Below are 18,811 nucleotides of genomic sequence, written 5' to 3' on the forward strand. Positions count from 1 at the left end.
ACCACATGCTCAGAGGAGTTGAAAAGAAAGCAAGCTACCATTATAATACATGATCAATCAATTTGAATGTGCCCTGTAGGAGTACCATTTTAGTTTCTAGTTTTCCAGCAAGTATTGGGATCAGTGAATTGATTTTTCATATATTTGACAGCATATGTTTAAACTATTATGTGGGCGGGTTGTTTCCACACCAGCCTCTGTGAATGACTAATTCTGTTTCATAAACCACCCCAGTGTCATTGTTTCCAAATAGTAACAATCATCTTACTTATTGTTTCTTTGATTGAGTTCTTAGTGTTAGAGTGTGATAGCATTAAATTCAGGAAATGGAATTTTAATTAGGGATTAAATAAACTGGCGTTCTTGGTGTATATTCATTGATTTATGCTGCACACAGTTCATGGTATGATCAGAATTTTAAAAGTAACTCGAAAATGGTACCTGGCCCTCTTGAGTCCCTGATTGCTATCCACATGTGTGTCCGCAGACGGGTGGCCGTCGGGTATCTGGAGCCCCAGAGTTCCCAGCAAGAGACCCTCCACTGGCTGTTGACTGTGGGCAAATCATTTGAGTTTTCCTTCGTACTCACCTCGAAGGTGAAACGGCCTTACATGAAGTTTCCCGTTTTCTTTGACCTGCACTCCTAAGCGACCTGGCATAGGCACGACCTGTTAAGTTTCCACTGTGACATTTTTCTGCCTCTTCTCATACTCAACAGAATGCTGTGGAATCTTCTAAATTGTCCTCGCAGGTTACAGGTGTAAGAAGGAAGGCCCCATGTGGTGGGGATGATGAGGAGGAAACACTCGCACGGCACCCCCTGCACTGGGCTATTCTAAGCTGTGTTGGTGCAGGGACCCTTACTCGGCAACAGAGAATACCACTGTCCCTCACTGACACTCCTCTCTCGCTCTTCATGGCATCTGGCTGTGCCGTGTGACCCTCACCGCCTCCCCTCCCCCTTCGTATCCAGTGAGTCTGTGAACTAACCCAGGACTTCCGCTTCCTTCTAGGTATCATTTTTCACTGTGACCTCACTAAAGAGGAACTGGAGCCCCGAGTCTTCCGAGAGGTTACCGTGAAAGGGATCGATGCTTCCGACTACCAGACAATCCAGGTATGGAGCATCTACGAGAGTTAGAAAACCTGACTTCCAAGCCAGACTGTCGCCACCCTAGTGTGTCAGGAGTTGTGGGGGGAGTGTGGGTAATACGGAGAGCAGGTGTTTTCGGCGCTCCTGCTCTCCCTGGGCAGGGAGCCGGGCACGGTCCCGCCCTCCTAGAGCATGCAGCTTCTGCTCCCCCAGCAGCTGCTCTCGACGAGCAGCCGGAGCTCCTGTGGGGGGGGGGGGTCTTCCTGCAGGAGCTGTCAAAGCAACACAGTTTGTCTTGCTTGCGTGAGAATTGGCTAGCCCAGGTCTTGTGGTGTCCCAAGTAACAACGCAGATCTGCTCTACACAAAGTCTTTCCTCAGGTGCTCTGAGTCCATCTTTTCCATCTGATGGTCCCGTGTACTTGTGCCTGGCACAGACAAGGCACTCCACAAAATATTGGAATGAATGACTTAACTGATTAACTGTCATGGCACCACAAGCTCCGTCTCTGGCCGCCCGTCCTTTCGGGTGATGAAGCTCTGTTTTTGCTTTTCCAGCTCCCCAGAGGCTCCCAGTCTCCCAGAAACTGAGTCACTTATTGATTGAGGCTGTAGCATGTCTGACCCTTTGCAGTGAGAGGTCACCTGTCAAGTACCAGGTGTTTTATCAGGCCTCTCCTACCTGGAGGACCGGACCACACAGACCATAGACTGGGAATCCGAACACTGGGAACTGAGTGTAGAACAAAGAGAGGATGCTCCCACAGTGTTTCTCTGAAACTGTATCATTACTTCAGCCTGCTGAGTTACCCGTCATCTGTCTAGAAGTGGTCTGGATGGTGGGCTACATCTAGATCATAAGTAAAGTGTTGTTTACAGAAACCCATGGTGGGCCAGATCTGGCCCAGGGCTGCAGCCTGTCACCCCTTGTTGTAGATCAGGTTTTGGCAAATGGGCCTCTGGTTTTGTGGGAGAACAGCCACGCCCATCTGTTGACATAGTGTCTGTGGTGGGCTTGGTGCATTGATAGGGTGAGTGCAACAAGGCCTATATGGCCCACATAGTCTAAAATACTTAGTTTTTGGCCCTCTGAGAAAAAGTTGACTGATCCCTGGTCTATATTAAAAAGTACTTATGGGGGTGCCTGCGTGGCTCAGTGGGTTAAAGCCTCTGCCTTCGGCTCAGGTCATGGTCCCGGGGTTCTGGAATCGAGCCCCACATCGGGCTCTCCGCTCAGCGGGGAGCTTGCGTCTTCCCACCCCCCTGCCTGTCTCTCTGCCTACTTGTGTTCTCTGTCTGTCAAATAAATAAATAAAATCTTTAAAAAAAAAAAAACTTATAAAATCCATATGTTCTCGGTAGGTGCACAGGGACTTTGTCACGAAGCTCTTTTGGGCCTAAAATGTGCATGTACTCATTGGGTGACGTTGGTGAGTCACTTAACCTTTCTTCAAGTTTTTTTAGAGGTGATCTCTATTTTGCAGGATTCCTATAGGGTTATATGACATGATGTATATTACGTGTCTGGCACATAGAATATAATCCATTTTTTCAGTCAATATTCGAAATAATATAACATACTATTAGTCTTCCGTATCTGTTTTGGCTTGCTGCTGCTCCATTTTCAAGGTGAGCTATTGCCTGGAGAGAGATCCTGTGGGAGCCAGTAGTCCATCTGGCACTTACGTGGTTCGCTAATTCACCTAGTCCTGTAGTAGACTTTAAAAATCATTATTAGGCTGTCACTCTTGGCTATTATCCCTTTTCTCCATGTATTGGAGAACTGTTCCTATCAAATGTCACATGTCACCTTCCCAGGGCCCGTGTCTAATCTTTGCCTCAGCAACCCCGGGGCCAGGGCGTGTGCGTACACACCATCATCGCCTCCCCTATCAATAATGCCAGGGCTGCCCAAGTGGTACCCGCTGACTGTCCCTTTTCTGCCCTCAAGCGTCCCGCCTTGGCTGCCCTAGAATTGGACAGTCACCTAAGAGAGACCCCGTGTCATTCCCTCATCTCGACTGTTCAGCCCCTCAGCTCTATTAGAAAACACATTATTTTCTTCTCCTTTCCAGCTTTCCCCAAATAATTAGTGCTCAAGTCTGCCGTTACCTTGGGGTTTGAGGAGGGAGAGGCACCTCTAATAACACCAGGGAGGCAGCTGCTTACGGGGAAGTTACTCTCCTCACAGGGAGGGGACGGTTGGAGTTGTTTGTCCTGTCAAGTAGCCGTTCTTGTCCATGCTGGCAATAGTGATATTCTTGATAAGTGATACCCAGAGAAACTAGTTACCAGCTAATTTGTACTGTTCTCCTTTATAAATGAAAAGATAACTCATTACACCTGAGCACATGCTCAGCGGAGTAGAAATCTCTCGGCCACGTGGGTAGCCTGACATCTCACATTTAACCAGGGAAGGGACGGGCTTGGGTGACGCCGGTGTCTGCAGCGTCAGACGGCTGAGCTCCTCCGCCTGGCTCTCTGCTTCACAGAGAAAACTTCCCTGATGTTCAGCTACCCAACGACCACCTTTTGTTTTTACCACTGCAGTAGGGAAGAAGAAAGGGAAAAAGATGGTAAATATGTAAAAGTAGCTAGACAGAGCACAGGTGCATCCCACATGTCAATGCGCTGCTCCTCATTTCCGGATTTTGACAGTGGAGCTCTGCCTGTGGACAGAGAAGTCGTAGAATGCCAACAGCAGAGTTTCTGCGTATTGATTACACACAGCAGACATCTCGCACTGAGTTACCAAAACAGAGTTCTTTCATCGTTTACGGGTGCCTTGGAAATGCTCTTTGATATCCCAACACCACAGACTTCTGTCACTTCAATTCTGTTGTGCGGTGGCTTAGAGTCATGTGTATCAGCAGAACCTTGACGTGCGATGTGAGCGTGACAGATGTCCTCACATTTTGATTAGGCTCTCAGCGGTGTTGCCAGCGATGACCTAACCATTGTAAAAGCAGGCCCTAGAGAGGGATTGGCGCATGAATGGAAACCGTCCTGATGGTGTGTTATAGAATCCACAGCATTTGGGCGGGAGAGGGGGTAGATTTTTGTTTTCAGTCACTTTAGGGTAATGACGCTTTTGATTCCTCTTGACCCTGGTGTTCATATTCATTCTGAATATGACTTAAAAAGAAGATCCTCTGGGCTCTCTGTGATTTCTTCTCACATTTTGTGAGGCATATTATCGTTGGGAGCAAATCCTGCAGCACGGATTACACTGCATAGTTCGTCAAATGCAATTAATGGTGGTCACGACCACGTATAGCTACCTGCTGGGACAGCTGGTAAGATAGACCAAGACAAGGAGAAAGAGAAGGTCAAAGAAACACGTGGCTAATTAGGCCACAGAGGGCTGTTCTTGTGTGTTGTACATTCACCCAGGACCCAGCACATCTTGAATTTGGGTGTGGGGGGTGGCGTGGAGGGTATGGCGTCATATTCTGCTGGCAGACATAGAACAAAACTGTGTACCTTTACCCATTCCTAACTGCAGCTGCAGGCAGAAAGTCGATCTGTATCAGGAATATAATTTTGAAAATCAGATCCTGGAAAACTGTTTCCCTTCCAATCAGGGGTACATATAAAAATTTAGTTTTAGATGGGGTTATCAAATCTGCACATGACTAATCCTGTCTTTTTCCTTTTTTATTGTGAATGACACATCCACATTATATTGATTAGAACCTCTGTGCCGTCTCTTTAAAAAGGAGCTGACAAACCATGAGAGACTGTGGACTCTGAGAAACAAATGGAGGGGTTTGGAGGGGCGGGGGGTGGGGGATTGGGTGAGCCTGGTGGTGGATATTATGGAGGGCATTGCATGGAGCACTGGGTATGGTGCATGAATTTTGGAACACTGAAAAAAAATAAAATTTAATTTAAAAAAAGCTGAAATGCTGAACATTAGAAATTACATTCATAAGACAAGTTTGGTGATAAGTGATTTACCTGAAAAAAATCTGTCTACCTTTATAACCAGTAATGTGTTCTAAACAAACATGAAGTAACAGGGACATTTTTGTTAAATTTAGTCCGTCAACAGGTATGACCTGACCTTCAGTGCCAGTGGTACTGTTTGAATACAGAGTTTCTAGACATAGGACATTGACCATGGGAAATTTACAGTGAGACTGGAGAGTTGAGACATACAGATCTGAAAGGTCAGACACCGCCAGGGTGTTCTCGGGTGAGCCCAGGCAGGGTTCAGCCTTTGGTCAGTGCTGCGGTGTTGAAGACACAGGAGGGTTGGCGCTGCCGCTGTCCCTAGTTCCCCATGAGACTCCTGACCAGTTTTACCACCAGCCTCATTTGGAGACTGCCTCTGCCTTTCTGCCTTCTCGTGGCAGGTTAATTAATAATTTCACAGCAAATTCAAGAAGGGAATCCTGCCCTCAGCATCCCATATGCAGTGGGCTGCCTTTTGTCATTTGTGGATGGACCGGTGTTTGCACCACAGTGCAATGTGGTAGAAGGAGGAGCAAAGTGCACCTTTCGGTTTCTCAGTATCTCATTTGTCCAGCCAGGCTGAGGGATTGGCTTTTTTCTTTTTCCCTCCCCGAAGGAAAGACAAAATTTATGGACCTGAAAAAACAAAAACAAAAAAAACAGTGAGTGGATTGTACTATGAATAAATTCCCATTAGCGACAGTTTCCACATTTCATAAAAGACAAAAGATTGGGAAGGAAAGTCCAATTTTATGGGTGAAAGCAAACACTATATTATGAAAATAGTAAGAATCATAGGTATTTAACAGATTGAAATCTCTTGATTCCTATTTTCTTATGCTTAGTAGGGACTTTGCTGAGGTTTACCTGCAGTAATTCATACGAAACACCAGGAGCATCCCAAGGTGGTTTGCTGGGTAACTGAAAAGAAATGTTAAAAATTAAATACTTCTTTGGGTTTACCAAGATGCCTTGAGGTAGAGGGAGTGTGGGGATTTTTGTCTTTAATTTAGTGTATTTTTTTCTAGCCTCGGTGATAGCTGGTTTGTGGTTGGCCTTGCCATCCAAAGAACACGTTCTCAGAACATTAATTGGTCTTTTAACATTCGTTAACTTCTGTGCTGAGCGCTTGGGACATCCAGTTCTTGGATTTTGGCTCATCCACATCCCCAGCGAGCTGACCATTGAACTGGTGATAAGGCTTCTCCATAGCGCCGTGTTCTCACAGGTACCGGGCAGAAATATTCAGAAATGCCAGTGAAGACTGAGTGCGGGGAGATTTTCCCAAAGAGCTTTTTGAGGGGTCACCGTGCTTCCAAATGACAAGGGAACTGCTTTAAATTGTTGCTGGTGATTTAGTGCTGGAGCACCCCGGTGATCTGAGGCGTGATTTTCACCGCGGCATATTCTTACAGGAAGAGATCCCCACCCTCCGTTAGCACTCCGTCATGTAGGGTTCTAGACTGAGGGTATAATGTTCATATTCAGAGGGTGCGTGTTTGGGTCTCTTTCCCCTTTTCCTATCAGCCATGTTAAAATAATTTGACTGTAAAAGTTGCTGAAGAGTTTTGTTTTGTTTTGTTTAATAATAGAGAAGTAAGTAATGGGGACCCAAGTCAGTCCCGTCCTCATAGCATGGGAAGTAAATCCTCTTCCTGTTTTAAAAAGGACATTACATGCAGCCATCTGCAGACAACCCTCTTTGAGTACAAATCACAAGGTGGCTTGAGAACTGAGCAGTCGGTCCCGGAAATGAGAAGCCTGGGGAGGTTTCTTGAGCCTTCTGTGTGAGGCTTCGCTGTGGCCACGTGGGTGAAAGCCAGGCTGTGCCGACCTTGCTCTGAGCATCTCTGAAACTGCACTGAGGAAGTGGAGACGGGGGCCAGGACGACCATAGAACCCACCTTGGTGACTGAGAGCCTGAGGAGGGCGGCCAGCAAGAAATCCTTGCTTGGAAAAAAAAAAACAAACAACAACAACAAAAAAGGAACCCTTGCTTGGCCCTCCTGGGGAACATGGTGGTGACCCAGCAGCAGGCGTGTTTGCTCAGCTCATTTTGTGGAGACATTAATGAGTTAACAGGCGTTGATGCTATTTGAATGGCTCAGATTCACTTCCTGGAAGGCCATCTAGGTTTATTGTTCTTTACTGTATTAGAGGCCCTGAATGTCAGAGATCCGGCGACATGTAAACTGTTCTGCAGGAGACAACGGTACTCATTGGAGTTGTTCTTCCTCAGTACACACAAAATTTGTAATTTGTACATGAAAAATTATATTACATTTGTTAATCTGTACATTACAATGTATCCGATATCTACAGATAAAACTGAGTTTGCTGTTATATGTAATAGAGCCATTTAAATAGATTCAAATTTTGTTTACCTGGTTCTAAGAGTTACGGCTTTCGAGATCCATAAAAAGTTGCAGGTTACTGAGCTTTGCTGATATGCAGGTGGGTCAGTTTCAGGTTACTCACTGCTAATAATTAGCTCCCGCTCCTTGCTAGAAAACGATCTTGGGAAAAGAATGTCCTATTTCGTTATCCCATAGAAAACAGAGTAGCATGCAACTTCCTTCTTGTTAGAACTGAATCAATGGTGTGGTATCTATGAATGGTACGTGGGCAAAGGATAAAATGACCTTTTGTCATTTTAATGATTTTGTTTTGAAAAATGAATCTGGGGGCGCCTGGGTGGCTCAGTGGGTTAAAGCCTCTGCCTTCAGCTCAGGTCATGATCTCAGGGTCCTGGGATCGAGCCCCACATCGGGCTCTCTGCTCAGCGCGGAGCCTGCTTTCTCCTCTTTCTCTCTGCCTGCCTCTCTGCTTACTTGAGATCTCTGTCTGTCAAATAAATAAATAAAATCTTTAAAAAAAAAAAAAAAGAAAAAGAAAAATGAATCTGAATTTTGGGGCGCCTGGGTGGCTCATTTGGTCACATGGTCTTGGTTTTGGCTCAGGTCACGATCTCAGGGTCTTGGGATCTACCCCTGTGTCAGGATCCACACTCAGCGTGGAGTCTGCTTCTCCCTCTCCCTCTGCCCCTACCGTCTCTCTCTTAAATAAAGGAATAAATCTTTAAAAGAATAAAAATGAATCTGAACTCAAGATATGTGATTCAGATTAGATTCAGCTGTGAGCAACAGGAACCATCAAAACAACCACAACTTAAAGAAGAGAGACATTTATTTCCATCTCAGAGAAAAGCTCAGGAGGAACCAGTCCAGGGTGTCTGATGGTATCCTTGGTATCTAAGGTGTGAGGAATCCGCAGTCCAGCTCTCTTGCTGCTTCATCGCACTTGGCTTCTGTTCCCAGCATCTCTTCGTGGTCCTTGAACTCTTCTGACCATGCAGCCCCGTTATATCCACTTTCTAGCAGAAGGAAGGCAATAGTAGGAAAGAACAGGGCGGTGAGGGAGGGAAGGTGCATGCCTGCTGTCTTAGAAGCATGTTTGCTTAAAGGTGACGTGTATTCTGTCTGCTTTCACCTTCTGGTGAAAAAGTACTCATCTAACCCCATCCAGTGCAATGAGGTTTAGAGATGTCATTTTAGTTCCAGGAAAAAAATGTGTGCAGCTAAAAATTAGGGCCTTTTGGGGGGGAGGAAACAGGGGAATTGATTAGCAGTCTGTTACACAAGACAAAATGGGACTTCAGTAGAAATTGTTGGTGTGGATGGGGAGCCTGGGGTGGCCCGGTTGGTTAAGTGTCTGTCTTCGGCTCAGGGCATGATCTCAGGGTCCTGGAATCCAACCTGGTATCAGGCTCCCTCCTCAGCAGGGAGTCTGCTTCTCCTCCTTCTGCCCTGCCCCCTCTACTTGTGTGGTGCTTTCTCTCTCTCTTTCTCTCATTTTCTCTCTCTCATATAAATAAATAAATGAAAATCTAAAAAGGAAATGTTTGGTGTCGACCCTGAGACCAAGGAACCCAAACACCACCTGGTGGCCAGTGCCTAAACCTCAGGGTCAGGATTAGGAAAACAAAGACTGAAAAGGTGAATATTCAAATGTTGTAATTACAGACAGCAGAAATCATGTACTACAAAGAGAGAACACCCTTTAAAGAGGTGCTTCTCCCATGAAGAAAGACCTTTAATATTGCTTCCAGAACATGAGGATATGTATTTCTTGAATTCTGGCCTTGACTTTAGCAGAAGTGTAATGCAAGGCACAAGATGGGACTCTGAGAATTAGAATAGAGGTGAAGTGTAAGGAGTCATCTCTGGGAGGATGAGGAATCCAGGTAAGCTAGGGCCAGGTTGCTCTCCAGATGTTTGACTCCATGGGAAATCCATCTCCCAACCACCCCTCTTGTGAAGGATGTGGACACAGGCCATCCCTGCGGACCTGCTCGTTAGAATGGAAACACAGCATGGATCAGCCTCCGAGGAGGACGTCAAGGCTCTAATTTCATAGCTGCCTCTTCGCTTTTTCCTAGGTGATCTGTTCTGCCACTAATATGTTTTTGGGCTACGGATAAAGTTGTACGCTTTCCAGTTGCGTATACATTAGAGTTCATATGGTTGAGACCTCTCGTTTTACAGATGAGGAAACTAAAAATCAAGGCAACAATGTAAATAATTGACAGAATTCAGAGCTGTGCTGATCTGCACACTTTGTTATCAGGATGAATTATTTGCACTCTCTATAGCTCAGGTTTTGTTTTTTTTTTTCACCTTTAAAGTAAATTAGACTAAAAGGCTTCTGAAGTCCTACACCTGCTTAGCTTTAAAAGTATGTTTCTGCATCATGTAAGTATGCAGCGATTACTTAAACTCTTATAGAACCTGTTCAACAATAAAAATACTCCTTGTGTGAAAGGGGAAACACTAAGGGCCCATAAATACATCTTAAAAACTGCTTATAAATATTATGATTTATTTTAGTGTTCACTTCTAATCTTGTTGCATGTTAATGGAGATTCTCATTTCTTTATCCATTTACTATCTCATATATGATATATTCGCACACATATACACACATACATTATGTTTTAATCAGAGGAGTTTTATGTAAGTCTTAAATGTTGGTTGCCACACGGCAGCTTGAAACTCCACTTGAAAGTGAAATGAAACTTGAAGTGTTTATGGCTTTGCTTTTGTCATCTTATCTCTGCTGGACCTCCCCCGAGATCATACTCGGGTTGGCACTAATTCCAGTACGAATATCAGATTGCTTCAAACTCAAATTCAGAAGAATATCCTCAGATTTATTTTGGAAGCTCTGGCCCAAGACCTTGGCTTCTTGTACCGTGAACCTGGAAAGACACTTCTCTGCCCAAAGGAGGCAACCTTCTCAATTGCTTTTTCTTAGACAAGTACACCCATTCCAGTGTCTGTCCATCATTTCTGCCTTCTTAATGGGTAAAGTTGATTTAAAGTTCATAGGATTAGGTGGATATCTGGAAACTGGAATCTTAAAAGTGCTTAGATTTTCTCTGTGCTGAGAAGGCTCAATGGGAGAGAGTTGGAGGAATTTTTCTCTGCTTTTCTGTGACTGTCTCCCACTTAAACCCCAGGGGTATGTCTGTATGTAGGCTGCCACCTAGACAGGTGTTCTTTGGCTTCCCGCTCTGCTCTTTTAGGGCAGCTGAGGAGGAGAGAACATAGGAGCTTAGTGTGGTCTCCCCACCTGCTCCGTAGTTCTTCCCGCCCCTCCCCTTTGCCTGCCTTACACTGATGGCCGATGGATGAGTAAAAATAGACCTGGCGCTCCAGATACCCCATTATCTCCCTGGAGGAAAACTGTTACGGCCTAACTTCACTGGTCTGTGAAGAAGCAAGGAAACATGTTCCATGTCCATAAGTATAACCCTTTGATTGGGGTCAGGTATACCTTGACCTGGGTTTAGAGAAGTAGACTTGATCATTCTCTGTTCACTCCCAGTGCTGACCAAGTGTAAGTGGTAGATTAGAAATGCTGTCATAGAGACAAACGTGATGGCAAAACATCGCCAGGTAGAAGGCACTGTGAGGGTACTAAACAGGGGCACACACAGGTTCCTAGTCATTGTCTATGTCAAGTGTGAGCTTCTCTCCCCAGCTCTTGATGCCCTCTTTCATCCAGCCCCGCAAAAGTGCTGCCTCGCTGCCTCAAGTCCCGACCCCAAATACTCGGTATCTTCAAGGCTTAACTCCCAACCAAGCCCTTGCCCACCGTATGCAGACTTACCTCCGCCTGGCTCTCTTTTCTCCATGTTCTGTCATTGCACTATTCATTTTCCTTACCGCATTTTCTGAAGTTCTATACAATTTGAGTACTCAACCAAGTCCCAACTTCTATAGAAGCTTCTCTTCTTGTTCCTGGCCTGGGAAACTCAGTTAAAAGCAAAAGACAGGGAAAGGGGCTAGTGTGCTGTTAGTTGGAAGTAGAGCAAGGATGTGGGCACCCCCTGTGTCAGGCTGCGGCCCATGTCCTCAGCACCTCCTCTCCTTCGCACAGTCAGGACTCCCATGATTTCCATTCTTGAGCTGAAAAGGCTGCAGTGCGGCAAGTTAAACGAGCTGTCTCTTATCACACGGTGATGTAGCTGGTGCTGTCACTCCTGAGGAGCTCGGCCGGCCTCTCCCAGTTGTCTCAGTTCAGCAGTTGAGTACCCAGAGATAGGTGGTTCTGTGTTGTCATGTAGGAACTGATAGAAAAATGCTGTGGCCTCATTAAGACCCTAGAGAAAGCTTCATTGCTCACTTTGGTTAATGTCTCAAAAGAAGGAAATGCACATTATCTACTCAAGCTGTACTGATAAATGCAGCCCATATAAATTCTTATACACTGAAAATCATCTGCTAGTTGGTTCTGCTGAGTTAAGTCATAGCTGACCAGCCTTATGTCCTCCCTGCTCCAGCTGTTTTCGTGTGTCTACATGTATATGTCTATGAGTGGATATCAATATTAATTTGCATATAATTTGCATGTAAACATTTTTAAACAGAGAATATGCTCTTTGATCCCAGATCAGATAGTGGGTAATTCTGAAATTGACTCTCAAACAGAAAACTATTTAGGGTGCACGTAAAAACTATCATGTATATGCTGCCTTCGTCAGGACCCTGAGGCCTTCCATGTTTTGCATAGGATACAGCTAGTTCAGCTCCAGTGTTTAATGTCCATATAGCTAATTTAAATATTTAGAAAAGATTAGAGAAGAATATAAATACTCTAAACTGTGGCTGGTGCTTTGCTAGGGAGTCTGCAGATTGGACTGTTGAAGTGCCAACTTTGAACCATTGCTCAGAATCTGCAGAGAGAGGAGGGACCAAGGAGTGTTGTGGGGTGTTGCTGGCACCACGTCTGCTTCCCTGCCTAGACTTCCACTCCTCCTCTAGTCCATCTACAGCTGCCAACAGGTGTCTTCCTCACCTGCCATCAGAAGTTGGTCAGCCTTGTTGTGGAGAAGTGAGATAGGGAAGAGAACCACTTTCGTTCATCCAGTCTGTGTGTTTATTAAGAATTTACTGTGTGCCGGGCATTGTGTTAAACAGTGACCAAGAGAGCTGTGGTCTTTGCCCTTAAGAGGAGTACATGCAGAAAGAAAACAACAACAAACCAAAAAACACAAGTGAACAGAAAATAAACATGGAGATTTTGCAAGTTGGTGAAAGGGCCGTGAGTGAAATAACTAGGTCCAGGAATGACAGTGTGAATTGGGTGGTCAACCAGAGTTCCCTTGTGTTATGTCAGTGGAAACATAAAGGCGATGTTCAGGGGAATTAACCAAGTTGAGATGCATTAGACCAAAGACCCGCTTGGCCTCACAGAAGACCTGAGAGAGGACTGGTGTGGTAAGCGAGGGGGAAGGCAGGACCTCATGGGTGTGTTTGGGTTTGTTAGGGACCCCAAGTGCAGTAGGAGTCCTTGCAGGGTTTTATACTGGAGTGCGACATGTTGTCATCTAAGAAAGCCGTCTTCCATTTTGTGGAGAATAGATGGAAGGGCCAGATGCTGCTGTAGAGATTGCTGGAACATATCTGTAGCAGTAGACCAGGGAAGACATAGGAGGCCTACTCTAACGGAGAGACTGTGGACGTGAGGAAGAGGGCGTTTGGAAAACACCTGGAAGAATCAACAGGACACACTCAGAGACTGCACGTGGAGGGGAGAGGGGAAGGAACACATCAAGGATGACTCTGAGGTTTGGAATCTGAGCAGCTGGTACCATGTGTCAAGTTGTTGGCAGTGAGTCGGGGAGGACATGTTTGGGAGGATGGATGTTTTGGTCGTGTCAAGTTTGTGCATGTTACATTGTCAGCCAGGTAACAATATCAAGTATGGAGGTGGATATTTGAGTCTCGTGCTCAAAAGGAGAGGTCTGAGTTGGAGTTACAGCCATGGACATCTTCAGTGTGTTGTTTAAATCTGGGGCAAGGACAGAATTACATGGAGTAGAGTGAGGGAGGGTCAGGACTGCATTGTGAGGAGCCCCACAGCCAGGGGTTAGCTGCTGGAGGAAGGGCCAGCAGGGGAGCCCCAGAAGCAGTAGCCAAGAAAGTATAAGAAAAGCCAGCAAACTATAGACCTGGGGGAGCAAGAGGTCAAGGAAAGGGTATTAGGAGGAGACAGTGGTAGACAACATTCAGTGTGGTTGGTCAAATAAGGAAAGAAGAAGAGTTCTTGGATTTGACCAGGTGTATTCATTGGTGATCTTGACAAGAGCACTTTCAGGAGCAGTGGGGCAGACTGGTGGCTGAACAGAGTATATTGAGGAAGAGGGGAGAAAATCTGTGTGGTGTCTTATGGGGGAGGGAGGTGTGATTGAGGGATTGAGGGATTAGCTTTGCTTTTCATACATTGTTGTATTGCATTATTAGTCTAGTCAGAACCGTCTTGTGTAATGCTATAATCTGAAAGCTTATATTTTAAAACTTTTAGAAGTTTCTTAAGAAAAAATAATCCTTGCTAAGCTAACTGAACCTCTCCATCTTTTAACAACGTGATTTGTCTTCCTACCCTCCCCTTCTTCCTCTTCCTTCAGATTGCTTTTCAGATTTTTCATTTTCTTGCTGTAGAATACAGCTGTGCTAAGAAAACAAATCAGTCTAAAAAATGAAACTTTAACTTCATAGAACATTTTACAGATGGAGTCTTCCATAGCTTTTGTGGCAGTGTATTCAAGATCAGGGAGGAGGGAGGTCCAGAAAAGAGGGAAGTGGGGAACCATGTGTTTAGACAGTCTTGAGAAGTTGAAAAAGCATAAGGTTAGAGGGATGTACAAGGTCAATGGCCTGACATGAAGTGGGGAGAAACCAGATTATTGTGTGTTGATGGGTTGGCCAGTAGAAGCGAACCACCCCAGGAGCCAAATTGCTTGAGAAGGTGAGACGGTCCCAAGCCCTGATGGAAGGCCTGGCCTTCATAGGAGGGATGTTCCCTCCATTCTGTCAGGAAGGAAACCAGCTTCTTACTTTCCTTCTGTGAGACGTGAATTCTCTGTTTTCTTTTGTTTTGTTTTATGTTTTTATTTAAATTCTAGTTAGTTTATATGTAGTGTAGTATTGGTTTCAGGAGTAAAATATAGTGATTCATCATTTACATTTAACAACCAGTGCTCATCATCACGAGTGCCCTCCTTAATGCCATCACTCATCTGGTCCATCCCCCACCCACCTCCTTCCATCAACCCTCAGTTTATTCTCTATAGTTAAGAGTCTCTTATGGTTTGCCTCCATCTCTTTTTATCTTATTTTTCCATCTCTTCCCCTATGTTCATCTGTTTTGTCTTAAATTCCACATATGAGTGAAGTCATATGGTATTTGTCTTTCTTAGACTGACTTATTTCACTTAGCATAGTATACTCTAGTTCTATCCACATCATTGCGAATGGCGAGATTTCATTCTTTTTGATGGTTGAGTAATAGTCCATTCTATTTGTGTATGTACCACATTTTCTTTATCTACCTACTGTTTTCTCCATTTTTTTGAGTTTCAACTAGAAATGAAAAAAATAGTTTTAAAATTTGGAAATATATACATTTTTGATATGTACTCAGTTTAGGCGCTAGAAGACTCTCAGATAGTGAGTATGAGAAATTTTCTGCTTCTTATGAATGAGTTCCTTCCCGATTGCTCTTTTCTACGTCAGTCAGGTGGGCTAGGCTATTGCAGTTAACAAGCACCATCCCAGTCTCAGAGGTGTAAAGTCAGAAAAGTTTACATTTTGTTCCTGTTCACTATCCATCGGATCTCCCAGGGGGCTCCAACCATGCTGTCCCTGTGGTGCAGAGAGAAAGCACATCCCATCCCATGGTGGCCCGCAGTCCTCCCTCCCCCGGCCACATGTCATTGGCCAACCCCTTGTGATGGGGACAAACCAGCTTCAGAGTTGGCAGATGGTGATGGCCAGCCATCCTCTAAGTGCTGGAAGGAGCTAGAACAGTACCCGCCCTGGTGACACCACGTTTCCCTCCCCAGAGAAAGCAGGGAGGCCTTGGGGGAGCATGGGAGTTGTCTCTGCCCCTGGGCCCATCCTTGACCACAGCACCTGAAATCCTATCGATAGAAATACATTCCTTTATTTTTAAGCTTTCATTTTCCAAATATTTTCTTTAAAAATATAAGCAGCTCTACAAAGCTTAGTAAATCATTACCTTTTATTTTCTCTGCAGGCATTAATTTTTTCTGGTGGACTCAGAATTGTAACAGTTTGTGTCCTGAACACAGTGTTCTAAGTAACACGTATTTTCCTACTTTGTAAAGAACACGCAGCACTGCCAGTGAAGCCTCCACCTGGCGTGAGCTCACGCGTGCAGTCTCCTCTCGCAGGTCTGCAGCCATCAGGCCTCTTGGAATTCTGCCCGAGCGCTCGGGCCCCCATTACGCCTCCGTGGACCCGTCTGGATGCAGCACCTTGCATGCGGCCCAACTAGTTAGTCAGAGGAGGGCAGGAGGACTCTACAGGCTGCACGAGCCAGCCCCGGGCGGGCAGTGCATCCTGGCAGGTGCTCCTCGGTCTCCCCGCCCACTCGCTCTGCCGCCTCCTTACCCTGCAGGCCACCTGCAGTTGACCCGGATTCCTTGCTACATTCTATGAGAATGTGATCATTTGAATTTTTTAATTAATGCTTTCTGACTTTGGAAGCTTAATTCTCTCCCTTTGGCTTTTGGCTTTTCTAACATGTGCTCTAAAACAGCCTCTTACATTTCATGTTCTCACTTTTCCTTTCCTACTTCACTCCTCAGTAGTTTATTGACTTGTACCTATGGTTCTTTTCTTCATTGTTTGTGTTTCGTGTAACGTATTCCCAGGCTGTGTTTGTCTAAGCGAGGTCCCCAAAGTCCCAGTGCCTCCTAGAAGCTGGAGGGATGCCTAAGATAGTGATAGTTATAATAGTACTAATTTAAATAAAATGGAATTTCTAAATGAGAAGATAGCATAAATAAATAAAAGCAGTTCTTTCACAGACATTTATCAAGCTGCTACATTTTATCTGGCAGCGCTGGGACTATAAGGAATGATAGAATTTACAAGGGGAAATGATGTGATCAAACATTTGTAGCAATTTGATGATGGGAGAAACTATATGAAAGGTGACTCCAGGTCCCATGAGAGCCCAGAGGAGGAGGAACATCTAAGACTGTCCTGGGAGGGCTTCTAGGAAAGGGGCTTTGGGCAGACAGGGGAAGGGCACAGAGGAAGGAGAGCTTGTACACAAGCAGAGATATCCCCAGCACCAGGGCTGGACCTCAGCAGGAGATAAGCCTGGAAATACAGACAGGTCAGACCATAGGGTCTGCTTTGCACCCAGATGGGGTGAGATTTTATGGAGAGTGGGGAGCCCTTGAAAGGGATTGTGCTGGATACCTAGGTGGCATTTGCCAGGCACTCAGAGAATTAGCGTCAGGGGTCAGGGAGATTCATGAAGACTGGCCATGGTGGTGGTCAGATTGAAACCTCGGTTGTGTGTCTAGAGGGGCAGGAGGACCAAAGGGAGCACTAACATTTAGGGCCTGGAGAGGTGGCCAGGAGAGCAGTAGACTGAAGAGGCTGTGAGTAGAGTCGCCAAGCCCAGCCGTCTGGGAGTGCGGAATCTCCTTGCAGCCCTCGGCTTTGCCTGTTAACTACCAGCCGGGAGAGCCGGTACCCAGAATTCACGTGATGGCGGTTTGTGTCCGCAGCATGCTGGTTTGTAGCCACCTCTTCTGCACACACCCCTGACGCTTCATGGTCGTCAGCTGTCCCCATTCTCCGTCCTGGATGCCATCTAGCATCAGAACAGCATCAGAAAAGCACAGTGTTCTTTTCCGGATCTTCCACAAGCATGAATCGATCCTTCATCTGAAATGTTCGTTTTCCGGACACTTGGATATTTCACTACCTTAATGCCTTGATTACAAGTGATAATATAAAGGGGTGTGTGTCTGCATACTGAAAATTGCACCGTTTCCTCATTTAAGGCATTTAAAAATGAATAGGCAAGCTCTGTCATGATAGTGCTGCGGTGAACAAGGTGGTGGGAGGCATTTCGTAGCCATCAAAAAAGGAAAAAAGGATATACAGTTCCACTGGTAAGATTTTTGCTGCTGTCGTTCTTCTGCACAAATACGAAACCATTTCACACAGCCCAGCATAGAATATACATCAAAGAAGTTGTGCTTGTAGCTTTGCAGCAGGATTTCTGAACCTTGTGATTTGCGTTCATTTGCTCCCCTTCCTGTTTTCCAACCCCCGATGAGTTGCCCCCAGTGGCTGACTGTGCTGCTCCTGGAAGCCTCTACTTCCGTGTCTCCCCACGGACCACCTCTCTGCCACCTGCCTTCACCCGCGTGAGTCCACTTCTAGGTCCCTGTTCCCCAGCAGGGTGGGGGGAGGGGGGTGGTGAATTGCACCTTGGCACTCATGAGCTTCCTAACGACTGTCCTTTAAGCGACCCGAAATCATCTCCGATGTGTTGTTCCCGCCTCTGACTCTCCTGGGGGTTTGTTTCGGTGATTGGCATTTGCCTTGTCCGAGAGAGTCTAGGTAGAAGCAGATTGGTGTACTAGCAGTGTTGGAGGTGTGCAACACAGAAACTCCCGTAAACGTCTTTATGCCAGAGAGTTTTCCTTCCAGGTCCCCCTCTTCGGTATTCCAGTCATTCATTGTTTGGCAGTGAAATGATTTTGTGTGCATTTGCTCCTCCCAGTGTTTTGCTGCATCTCCCAGTCTCCTGGGATATACAAATGAAAACGTGGTAATTGGACAGTGGTGCCAGTGTCCCGACTCAAAGGCTTCTGTCCATGCTGCCCTTGGTTCAGGGCCACTCTTGGTGATGCGGTTCTGCCTCAGCCCCTCCTGCCCCCACCAGGAGCTGCTTGATCGCACAAACACTGCTCTCCCTTCTCCTCACTAACATCTGTCTCTCTCCAAGTCCGGCCTCTATGGCATTCGGAGCTACATATCCTCACAGCTGTGTGGTTGGTTCCTGCTGTTACTGACCATTCTAGCCAGAGTTTGTCACACCAACATTTTGCTTATTAGTTTTTATTTTTCTAAGGCAGTAAGATAAATAAGGGGTCTGCCACAGTTAATTGTCTGCCACAATTAATGAGAATTTGAAATGGATTTCAAGTATTCTTCCTGGGTTTTTATGACGCAGGTGCAATCTCATGCGGTGAATTACCGTAACTAAACCGCTTCGGAGCCATGAAGCTCGTCCTCCGTGGCATTGCTAAATTAATAGATTAACAGCGACACATAAAATGTCAGATGTTAAGTATTTTTCATCAGTAATAAGTTAGAAATTTGCGACCTTATCTCTTGAGTGCCTCAGCCCGAGTTAATTTGTA

At 45.6% G+C, this 18,811-nt stretch overlaps 1 protein-coding gene across 2 annotated transcripts in view; it reads left to right on the forward strand.

Moving 5' to 3' along the window:
• The window catches only part of LOC123942290 (prolyl endopeptidase), a 112,570-nt gene that overhangs the window by 71,809 nt on the left and 21,950 nt on the right, over positions 1-18,811 (forward strand). For both annotated transcript variants that reach the window (XM_046006137.1, XM_046006138.1), the window contains one exon: positions 1,014-1,117. In XM_046006137.1, coding sequence (XP_045862093.1) covers positions 1,014-1,117 — 104 coding nt within the window. The remainder of the gene's footprint in view (positions 1-1,013; positions 1,118-18,811) is intronic.

This window comes from Meles meles, chromosome 5 (assembly GCF_922984935.1).
Source record: "Meles meles chromosome 5, mMelMel3.1 paternal haplotype, whole genome shotgun sequence".
In the NCBI taxonomy this organism is placed as follows: Eukaryota; Metazoa; Chordata; class Mammalia; order Carnivora; family Mustelidae; genus Meles; species Meles meles.